Here is an 11,777-nt window from a genome sequence, read left to right as displayed (position 1 = left end):
GATTTGGCTATTGTAGAAAGTGCTGCTATGAACATTGGGGTACATGTTCTCCTATGCATCAGCCCTTCTGTATCCCCTGGGTAAATCCCTATCAGTGCTATTGCTGGGTCATAGGGGAGTTCTTTTGATAGTTTTTTGAGGAGCCTCCACACTATTTTCCAGAGTGGCTGCATCAGTTTACATTCCCATCAACAGTGTAGGAAGGTGCCCATCTCTCCACACCCTCGCCAGCATCTATAGTCTTTTGATTTGTCATTTTAGTGACTCTGACCGGTGTGAGGTGGTATCTCAGTGTGGTTTTGATTTGAATTTCCCTGATGATGAGTGACGCTGGGCATCATTTCATGTGCCTGTTGGCCATCTGGATGTCCTCTTTGGAGAAGTGTCTATTCAGGTCTTCTGCCCATTTCTTCAGCAGATCATTCATTTTTTGTGTATGGAGTTTAGTTCGTTGTGCACTGTGCACCTGTTAGTATTGCTCTGTTAAAGGAGGCTTATTGACTGTCCAGGGCCTGTCATTTCAGGAAGCGTTCTTTTATGGTGTCTCTCAGTTTCTCTTGTTGTGCCTTTGATTATTTTATTTCCCTACTCAGCGATATTTGGGACTCTCAGTCCTGCATACTTTGGCTTGTTTCTTGGGGTAGCCCTGAAAATGAAGACAGACAGATGAACACACAGGGAACAAAAGCATGCAAATGCACAGATAAACAAACAAACAAATTAAGAGGGGAAAGGAAGAAAAGAAAAGGAAGGGAGAGGAAAGAGAAGAAAACAAAAGAAGAGAAGAAAAAAATATAGGGGGACAGAGACAACAAAGGACAATGGATAGTCTAAAAGCATATAAGCAGTTAAGGGGTGAGATAAGGATGAGATAAGGGAGAATATATCTGGTGGCAAGAGAAAAAAAAGGGGGAAAAAGGAAAAAGGAAAATTAAGAGTAAAAATAGAAAAGAATTTTAAAAAGCATAAAAAAAGTAAAAATAAAAAAAATACAAAAAAGCAGCACCTCCCACTAGTGGATAGGCGTGGTTTGTTGTAGGTAGGTCTGGGGGGGGCGCTGCTCTCAGAGGCCCCGCCTTCGTGGTTGGGGAGAGAAGAATGGCGACACCCTAAGCTCTGCTGGAACTAGGCACTGCAAGCCACTCTTATGAATCTGAACTTGTGCCGCGTGAGAGCCAAGGTGTATTTTCCAGGCCTGCCTCGCTTCATTTAAAAAAATTTTTTTTTATGGTTTTTATTTATTTTTGAGAGACAGAGACAATGTGAGCAGGGGTGGGTCAGAGAGAAAGGGAGACACAGAATCTGAAGCAGGCTCCAGGCTCTGTGCTAGCTGTCAGCACAGAGCCCGACACGGGGCTAAAACCCACGACCTTGAGATCATGACCTGAGCCAACGTCAGACACTTAACAGACTGAGCCACCCAGGCGCCCCTGGCCCACCTTGCTTCAAAATCCTAGTCCATGCACTTTAATGCTACCACAGATGAGACGCACTTGCTTTGGCGGCGGCTTCTTATTCCGGATCTCTCAGTGTGAGGGAGCTGTTTCTCTTGGCGCTGGCTGGGATTCGCGCTGCCGCTGGGAGGAGTGTTCCCACAGCCACTGCCGCCAACTCCCTGCCGGGATCGCGTAGGGGTGGGGGCTGTTTTTCCCGGTGCCACCTGGGATTCGCACTGCTGCTGCTGGAGGCAAGGTGCGCTCCCACAGGCCACCGTGCAGGGGAAGGGCCTGCTTTTTTTTTTTTTTCCTTTCGGTGCTGTCCTGGGTCAGCGCCAATGCCAGAGCCCAAGGAAGAATTCGCCAGCTGTATGGGACAGGTTTCTCTCCCCGAGCTCAGCAGTTATACCTGGGGTGAGAGTTTTTCTCTCCATCCTGAGTTAAGTTCTTTATCTCTTCTACAGAGACAGTACTATGAGCGTGTTCAGTTTCTCTTTTTCTTCCCTTTGTCTCTCAGGGGCTCTGCGCATTGGGCTGGGGCTCCCCCCTCCCCTGCCCTTCTCAGGCTGACCCGTTTTCCAGTCTCCCCAGTTCACACTCACTCAGGCGTCTTTGAGGTTGTCTTCTTTCTGGAGTCTGTATTTTCTCCTCCCACTCTTGCAGATAAGAGTAATGTCCTTCTGAGTTCGATAGAGGGGGCGGACGAAGTTACAGAGCTCCCTTCCTCTCCGCCATTTTGCCTCCTCCTCCTCCTGTGTCTTTACTTTTAAAGGGAGAATAAGAAATACTAGGCTTTGGTAGGAAAGCAAAACTAGGTACTTTCTTGGACTTGAGAAAGCGTCTCTTTACTATAGAATTGTCATGTGGAAATGACCACAGTAGTTTGAAGAGCAATTTTATTGCTCAGTTTTGCTTTAAGGAAATATATAAATTGTGGTCAAAATAGTTTTTCTGGTTTGTTACTATGAAATTTAAAGACTGTGGTCCAAGAAGACTAGAAAAATGCTACCATATTTTATGTTATCTAGGTGTACATTAAGATTTTATATCTTTACATATATAATATTTTTATATAGATATAAATGTATATATATACATGTATATAACACATTGTAATGTTATATATATGTATGTATTTTTAAAACTTGGTTTGCATAAATCAGGATCCAACGAGGTGCTCAGTACATCCCCATCAGATATAGAATGGCCCTCTGTCCCTTTTGTTTCCTGTAAACTGGTAGTTAGATCTAGAGGCTTGATTAGATTCACATTTGACTTTGGTGGGGGGCAAGAATTCTTAGTAATGTGGTACTTCCTATTGTATCACGTCAAAAGGCACAAAGATGTCTGTTGTTCTATTTTGTTTTGTTCTTATAACGATCCAGTGAGGATCATGAGGTGTAGCTCATGCAGGAAAGATAGGATAAATACTGAATCCTTTCCCTTTATCTACCCTGGGGGATTTTTATTACAAATGACATCTCTGCATTACATTAGGGGATTAGTCCAGTTGCTACACATTAGTCTCGTTGCTCCCATTAGACCAAAGGGAGTGTGAGGTGTAATAGCCACTGGCCCACCCTGAACATCCGTTTTCTCTTCTTTCATTGGTAAGAGAGTCCCAAATTTCAGTTGGATTCACTGCTGCCTGAAATAAAAGACTGCATTCCCCCAACCTCCTTGGCAGCTATGCGCATCTGTGTTGGCCAGTGAGATGTGAGTGCGACTTCCAAGCATATATAGTTGAAAGCTGACTCAGCGTTCGGGTGCTTTGTTTTGCCGTTTTGCCTTATCCTTTTGGCCTGTAGCCTAGATGTGAGAAATAGTTGTCATCCCAAGAATTACTGTGCTATATGGGGTGACATTGAGGATAGATGCTGTGTGCTAGGATGGTAGAGCAGGAATTTAGGAATTTGGGTCTCTGGTGACACTGTGGAGCCACCATGCCAACCTGGCCTGCCTACTTCCGGATTGGTTTACAGGAGAGAGATAAACTTATGTCTATCTAGTTTAAGTTGCTCTGATTTTGTTCTGTTTCCTGTCATGGGTAGCAGAACTGAACCCTGTTTAATGCAAGGATAAGAGCTATTGTATGATTTGGACTAAGGTGGTGACAGTGAAGGTGTGGGAAGTAAGTGGAGAAAGGATTTACATTTTTATGGTAGAGCTCTCAAGATTTGCTCCTGGATTGGATAGAGGGTATGAGAAAAAAGTCTAGTTTGACTCTGGTTTTTGACCAGAACTGACTGAATGGCGGCACCATCTGCTGAGATAGGGAAAAGTGGAGGGAAAGCAGGGTTGTGAAACTGGGTGGGAGTAAGGTAGGGAATCAGGAGGATTCAGGGAATCTGGGTTTGTTTAAAATTTTATTTTCTTAGTGTTTATTTCAGTGTTGAGAGAGAGAGAGAACAAGTGAGTGCGTGAGTTGTGGAGGGGCAGAGAGAGAGGGAGACACAGAATCCATAGCAGGCTCCAGGCTCTGAGCTGTCAGCACAGAGCCCGATGCGGAGCTTGAACTCACAAACCATGAGATCATGACCTGAGCTGAAGTGGGATGTGTAACTGACTGAGCCACCCAGGCGCCCCCAGGGAATCTGGTTTTTATAAGTTAAGTTGGATCTTCCCTTTTTAGACATCCAAGTGGAAATACCAAATAGGCAGCTAGACACAATTATCTAGGAAAAAAGGGATATGTTGGCTAGAGATGTTGATTTGAAAATCATGTAAAAGATGACAGTTTGCAGCAAGGGGTAGATGAGCTGATGTGGAGAGTGACTGTACATAAAAGGAGAGGCTGGGAAAAGGAGGATGACACTAAAAGAAGGGGTGGTCATGAAGTAGGAGTAAAACCAGAAGATTACAGTGCCCTGGAATTGCAAATGGATGCAGTATTTCAAAAAGGAAGGAGAGATCAACTTTGGATTCTGTCCAAAGCTATGAAAAGTAAAATAAAATAAGGATGTGGAATTAGCCATTGGATTTGGCAATGCCATGAGTGGCCTTGGCAAGAAGCGATTCTGTGGAATGTTGTGTACAGAAGCCTAATGGGATGAATTGAAGAGAGAATGGAGAGCAAGGATGTGGTGATATTGAGTATAAATAATACCTGTGAGCAGTTTTGCTGTAAAGGGTAATTGGAAAAATGGGGCTGGAGATGGATGTTGGGCTCAAAAGTAGATTATTTAGGGGCGCCTGGGTGGCTCAGTCAGTTAAGCGGCCGGCTTCGGCTCAGGTCATGATCTCACAGTTCGTGGGTTCGAGCCCCGCATCGGGCTCTGTGCTGACAGCTAGCTCAGAGCCCGGAGCCTGCTTCGGATTCTGTGTCTCCCTCTTTCTCTGACCCTCCCCTGCTCGTGCTGTCTCTCTCTGTCTCTCAAAAATAAATAAAAGACATAAAAAAAAATTAAACTATCAAAAGTAGATTATTTAGTATTTAAGAGGAAGCTGTTTATGCTGATGTGTGATGTTCCGTAAAGCAGGAAAATTGATGTTTCAGGAAAATCATGGGGTGAGCTAGAAGGAATGAGGTCTAATATACAAGGACAGAATTTGACCTTAGAAACAGGAGTGAAGGCAGAGTACAATGGTGTAGGTAGAGGTGGATTAGTAGATCTAAGGGTAACATGGAAAGCAAAAAGTTACAGTGGAGATTAATTACCTTAAGTGGATAATTTCTACATGAATCACGAAGTAGCCACATTATCATTGTACACTAAGGATAAAAATGGTCAAAATAAATTTGGAAGTCTCAGGTCTCTTTTCACACCGAAGGTCAGAGGTTGTTCTCTTTGAATAGATGGAGAAATATAGCTGCCGTCAGGAAGCTGAGACCCAGCTGAGTCAAAGAAAGAATCAGAGTGGTAGAGGATCAGGCCCGTGGTGCCCGACCAGTCTCATTTTTAAACTTACCGGGACCTCAGAGCTGAATCTTCTCTTTTGAAGGATGTGCTTCTGATTGAGAAGATAATATATAATAAATACTTAAACTGGTTAGGGAATTTATAACATTTTCTGGGGACACCAAATATTAAATTCACTGAGTTCTAATCAAATCTAGTTCTAGTTTTACTCCATGTGAGCCGTTCTCCCATCAAGTGTAGGAATGGAGAGAAGGCAAAAAACAAAAAAAAAAAAAGAGGATTTTGAGGGTTTAACCACATCATGCTTGGCTTTGCTTGGAGGGTCATTTCCTGCAGGAGAGGATACTATTTTCCTTTGCCTGAGACTTTAAAGGACTTAATTATTGCCATGTTTGCTCTCTATCATGGAGCTAATATAAAATCAAGATTCATTTTTTTCTACTTCTCAGAAAGTAAGATCTTCCATTTTCATGTTCTGTTGCTGATTTTTTAAAGTTTTGAGGGTAGGCATGTTGGAAGAAAAGTACATGGACAAAAAGTAGACTGGATGTTTCATCTGGAGAGCATTGTTATGAAGGATAACATTTTAGGATGGAAAGTAATTCATGTCTCTCACAGTAGAGGGAAAAGAGTTTGGGATAAATATTTTGGCTCTGAACGGTGACCTGATTGCTCTGAATCTAAATACAGTGGAAGGGAGTATATAAACTAAAGTAATTGCTTAGCTTGAAGGCTGACAGAGCCTCCCCAGGCATTACATCTGAATTAATTTTAAGCCAGTAGAGCAATATATAATTGTATATTACATAATCTAATATAGTCATATTAAATACAGAACTTCAGAGATTAGAATTCATTTTTATGGAGTTGTTTAAGAATTCCTTCATATTCTTTTATGACTGAATTGATTATGAAAAAAATATGTAATTCAGATTCAACTTTAAATCTTCCTCATTTGGAAATTTGAAACGATTTGAAAACAATTCTGTGAATATTTCAATTAGCCTCCTAAACTACTTTAAGCTGTCTTCAATTCTTCATAGAACAAAGCAGAGAACATGTAAATAGAGAATAAAATAAGACAAATTACTTTGGGATCACCTCTCATTCTGGATTCAGTAGCATCTTTTTCTCTCAAATCCTCAGTTAATATTAAGTTTCCATATGTGCCAGAAGCTTTCTAGTTCCTAATTCCCAACAAAACCTTTGCTTGCTGGGTTTGATCCACTAGGAAAAAATGAAAACAGTATTCTCTCTTTAGGGTCCTAATGTAGTCAGACTAGGCTATTGTGTTGGTGGAATTCTGTGGGATTTTCTAGGATCAAGTATGCTTAATGCAATGTGTACTCCCCTATTTCTGAATAGCATGATTTTTTAGCCTGGGATTACCATCTAGAAACTAGAATCAGTTGAAGGACTAAGAGTCCAACAACTCAATCTTAATAAATTTCATGAATACTGTCTATTAATTTAATATAAAGTAAATTTATTAATTTATTTATTATTTGTCCTTACCATAAGACCTTCACATTTGCCAGTTCCTGTTTTTGGGAACAATCCATTCCTAGATCTCACCTGACTGGCTCCTTTTGCTGTTCAGACCTCCATCCAAAGGTCACCTCCTCAGGAAGTCCTCCTTGGTTGTTCTCACCTAAAGCAGCCCCTTCCAACATTATCACTCTACCATGTTTTATTTTCTTCAGAGCTCTTGTTGCTTTCTGAAATTATCTTATATTCTTGTTATTGTTATTATTATTATCATCAGGGTTATCATATTATTATCCTCATAATAAGAGGAAACAAGTTGAGTTTTTCCAATATGCCTTATACTCATTGTATTTAATACAACATTTTAATGACAACTAGTGTTTAAGGAGTGCTTGCTACTCCCCGAATGCTAGATGAAGCATTTACTCCCCTCGGCTAGGTCATTGTCCTCTCTGCTCGGACTGTTGCAGGGTTCCTAACTGGCCTCGTTTTCCTTTTAGCCTCTTAGAGTTTGCTGCCCACCTGGCAGCTAGTGAACTTTCTAAAACATAAATCAGGTCCATCATGATCAGCTTTTGGCATCAGCATGCTTTTGACCATCTTCAGGTCCCAGCTGGCTTATAAGGTGTGGTGTGATCTGGCACCTACAACCTCTCTGCTGGGTCTCTAACCTTTCCTGACCTCTGACGACTGGCTCCAAATCACCTTTTACCCAGAGTGCCGTCCATCCGCACATGGTTCAGGTCTCAGTTCTCTCAGATCTCTGCTGAAATGTCTCCACTCGCGGAGGCCCTTCCTAAGTGTGCCATGTGGACAGGCAAGCGATCACTCTCCATCCCCTTCTGATGTTTCATTTTTCACCACTCACCACTGCCCAAGATTGCGTTACTCATTTCTGTGCTCTCAGCAAATAATTGTTGAATGGTTACTGTGTCCTAGGCCCTGTGCTAGGCACTGGATATAGGAAATCAATACAATGGATAGAGTCCATATTGATGTTGGAGATTTTAAGGGCAGGCATACAATAGACTCAACAAATAGGTAAAATATATGCTGGGTTGGATGCTTTGGAAAACTAAAGCAGGAGGAAAGGGTGGGTTGGACAGAAGAGGGTGGAGTTGTTTAAAATAGGGCTGTTAGGGAGGCCTCACTGAGCAGTGAGCAGTGAGCCTTGCAAAGTCCTGAAGGAGGTGAGGGAGGGAGCTATAGGAGAGACTAGAGGGAAGTGTGTTCTGCACAGAAAGAACATTGGGTTTGAAGGCTCTGGAGGAGGAGGAGTTCTAGCATGTTCAAGGAGCAGCAAGGACACCTCTCGTGGAGCAGAGTGAGAAATCGGGAGAGGAGCTGTGGCTGGAGAAGTGACAGGGATGCCAGGCATTCACGGGCCTCACCTTGGGCCACTGAGCAGAGGAACAAGTTCCCCCGAGGAACCCCCTCAGGGATTGTGTGGAAAACAGACTGTAAGGGAACCAGGGCTGAAGTAGGGTCCACTTTGCCCAGAAAAGATAGGAGTGGCTGGGGCCAGGTGGCAGGGCAGAGATGAGAAGTAATCATGGTCTGGGTGTGTTTGGAAGGTCTGTTGTACAGAATTCACTAAGAAATTGAGAAACAGAGTAATTAAGAATGCCTCATTCCGGGGCTTTAAGTCCAGGCCTCTGGAACGATGGAGATATCAGTACTGAGATGGGGAGGTAGTGAGGAAAATGGGCCATGAGCAGGACCTCCAATGGCACTGTGGCACCTTCGTGGGTATGAGAAAAGGCTTCCCCTCCGGGCGGATGCAGTTGGAGTAGAATGGGCTGGATTTCAGCCCCAGTCCTCCTCGCCAGGGCGTCTGTGCCAGACTGCAGGCAGTGGCATTAATCTGCTTAAGTTTGGGATGAACATCCAGTGAGACGCTGACTGGGCAGCTGGGTGTGAGTCTGGAGTTCAGGGAGACAGAGACACTGCAGGTGCACAAGGCTCTGTCACACGAGCTCTTCTATCTTTATTTTTATATGTCTTACATTGTATATTAGATATGCTTTATTAACTTTCCATGATCTCCATCGTTATGTAAGCTTGAAGTCATCCATGTCTGTGTTTCCTGCTTCATTGTATTTGCACACCTATCTCCATACCATGTCCCTGAACACTTAACATGGTTGAATGGATAAACATATCGGGGGGACCACTGCTTTATACTCATCCTGCAGGTTATGTGAGATTGAGTGCGTGGCCAGGTGGATATGTCAATCTGTATGTCACACATCCCCATTCCCACTCTGCAGAAAGGTCAGAGCAAGTTTTTCTAAAACCTCTACCTTTTAATACTATTTACTACATGATTGCTGAAAGGGAATTTAAAATCAATGTGGACTTTACATTTTCCAATGTTGCCTTGGTGCTAAGTGATGGGAAAACTTAAAAAAAAAAAAGTCTGGTTTAGATAACAAATTCTACTCATAGCAACTTCTGAGCTTCTGGTCTATTCTTGAGAGGACTGTTAATACTTTCCTTTTATATTTAGTTTCATTTGTTGTTGAGTATTCCATTTTTACTTCTTCTTTGGTACATTGAGATAGGAGTTCTATTTTTCTATCTTATGAAATGACACAAGGGGGCAACTTAATTGAGTATTTCTGTTGTGTTTAAATCCAAGGCTGGGGAAGATTTATGCCTTGGACCTCAGCATTTTATTTAGAATGGTCTGTGATGGTTTTGCACGAGAGATGAGAGTTAAACTGGGCCACGTATCAGTCAGTTATTGTACATAGTAGCAGACCACTCCCGAACCAATTGGTTTCAAATAATAAATATTATTGCTCACAAGACTCTGGTTCAGCTGGTCTTGACTGGGCCCACTTGAGTGTCGGGCAGGCGATTCTGCTTATCTAGGTTGGGCTGTGTCACACACCTGGGCCCGTGCATGGTCTGGCATGGCTTACTTGTCTGGGACAGCTGGGCTCTCATCCTGCAATAAGCTGGACAGTGCTTATTCACACAGTGGCAGGGTTCCGAGAGCAAGAGTAGAAATGCCTAAGACTCCTTTTTTTTTTAAGTTTTATTTTATTTTTGATACAGAGAGAGACAGAGCATGGGAGGGGGAGGGGTAGAGAGAGAAGGATACACAGAACCGGAAGCAGACTCCAGGCTCTGAGCTAGCAGTCAGCACAGAGCCTGATGCAGGTCTCAAACCCACGAATGTAAGATCTGACCTGAGCTGAAGTCATAGGCTTAACCGACTGAGCCACCCAGGCACCCCTGCCCAAGACTTCTTGAGGCCTCAGCCTAGAACTGGCACATCATAACTTCTGCCACATTCCATTGGTCAAAGCATGGGATGGAGAAATAGGCCGCACTCATGATGGAGAAGCTGCAAAGTCATGTTGCGGATCATGGGCTTAGAGAGACCATAAATTAGAGCCATTAATATGATGGCTTGAAGGATAAATGGCGTTAAGAAGGAGGATGTGAGGAACTGGTGTGAACTTCCTTTGACCTAAAGAAAACTTCCTTTGACCCAGACTTTGTGGGTCAAAGCTTCTGACTTTGGCCTAGGTCATGATCTCATGGTTTGTGAGCTTGAGTCCCACACTGGTTGAGTTTGAGCCCCACTTCAGGTGAGCCCTGGTTCTCTCTCTCTCTCAACCTCTCTCTCTCTCTCTCTCTCTGTCCCTTGCTCACTTGTGCCCTCTCTCTTTCTCTCTCTCAAAAAAAAAAAAGAAAGACAAGAAAGAAAACTTGACCCTTGACTGGCTTCCATCCCTCCTCTCTAATACCTGGAAAACACATGAAACTGAACTTCTCCACTGACTTGTAAGCATTGACACTTGAACTGTTCTTTCTCTCAGAAAAGAGTATCTCATTGAAAGCACATCTATAATTATCTTTTTAAAAAATTTTTAATGTCTTTTATTTATTTTTGAGAGACAGAGAGAGACAGTGCAAGCAGGGGAGGGTGAGAGAGAGAGGGAAACACAGAGTCTGAAGCAGGCTCCAGGCTCTGAGCTAGCTGTCAGCACAGAGCCCGATGTGGGGCTTGAACCCACAAACTATAAGATCATGTCCTGAGCTGAAGCCAGCTGCTTAACCAACTGAGCCACCCAGGCGGGCCACATCTATAATTGTCTGAGGAGCTTTCACAGAATACATTAAAGTGTTTTGCAAGGTAGCTAGCATATGGCCATATTTCTTGCCCAGTTATCTTGATCATGTTGGCATTTCCACAAATAACAATTGTACCCTTCTCCCATAGGATTATGCCCATATGTTGACCTGCATAACGGAAAGAGAAAAGTTTATCGTACCCATCAAAGCTAGAGGTGCACGAGCCATCCTCGATTTTCCTGACAAGCTAAATTTTTCCACTTGCCCTGTCAAATACAGCACTCAGAAGATCCTGCTGGTGCGAAACATTGGCAACAAAGATGCTGTGTTCCGCATCAAAACTCATAGGTATGCATTCCTTCAGTTCTCGGTTTTGATTGATTATAGCTAAATCGAGTCAGCACAGGTAATTTGCTGGAACAGCAGTCAGGATGGAACTGCTTGTTACAGTCTTTGGTTGCAAGGCTCAGAGACTGTACTGATATAGGGCAAACTTCTTCAGTCCGAGAGGAAACCCAAATTCAAGGTTACCTTTGAGTAACTTGTGTTTGGGTATGGATGTCTTTCTGAAATGTTGATAAAAGTCTTTCTAATTTAGCATAGAGAAACCTGTTAATAAATATGTGTGTTTTGATGGGGAATTTTATTACTGGCTGTATATCAGTTTTCTTCTTTTTTTTTTTTCTTCAATATTTTATTGTCAAGTTGTTTTCCATACAACACCCAGTGCTCTTCCCCACAAGTGCCCTCCACCATCACCACCACCCCTTTTCCCCCCTCCCCCTTCCCCTTCAACTCTCAGTTCATTTTCAGCATTCAATAGTCTCTCAAGTTTTGCATCCCTCTCTCTCCCCAACTCTCTCTCCCTCCTCCGCTCCCCCTGGTTCTCCATTAGGTCTCTCTT

General features: G+C 43.1%; 1 protein-coding gene across 1 annotated transcript in view; it reads left to right on the top strand.

The window, feature by feature from the left end:
- Nucleotides 1-11,777, top strand: part of HYDIN (HYDIN axonemal central pair apparatus protein) — a 417,349-nt gene that overhangs the window by 113,813 nt on the left and 291,759 nt on the right. The window contains exon 7 of the mRNA XM_029925166.1: nt 11,022-11,221. Within this exon, the coding sequence (XP_029781026.1) occupies nt 11,022-11,221 (200 nt within the window). The remainder of the gene's footprint in view (nt 1-11,021; nt 11,222-11,777) is intronic.

The sequence above is a fragment of the Suricata suricatta genome, chromosome 16 (genome assembly GCF_006229205.1).
Source record: "Suricata suricatta isolate VVHF042 chromosome 16, meerkat_22Aug2017_6uvM2_HiC, whole genome shotgun sequence".
In the NCBI taxonomy this organism is placed as follows: domain Eukaryota; kingdom Metazoa; phylum Chordata; class Mammalia; order Carnivora; family Herpestidae; genus Suricata; species Suricata suricatta.
The sequence above is the reverse complement of the archived record's forward strand: the minus strand, read 5'-3'. Positions and strand labels throughout refer to the sequence as shown.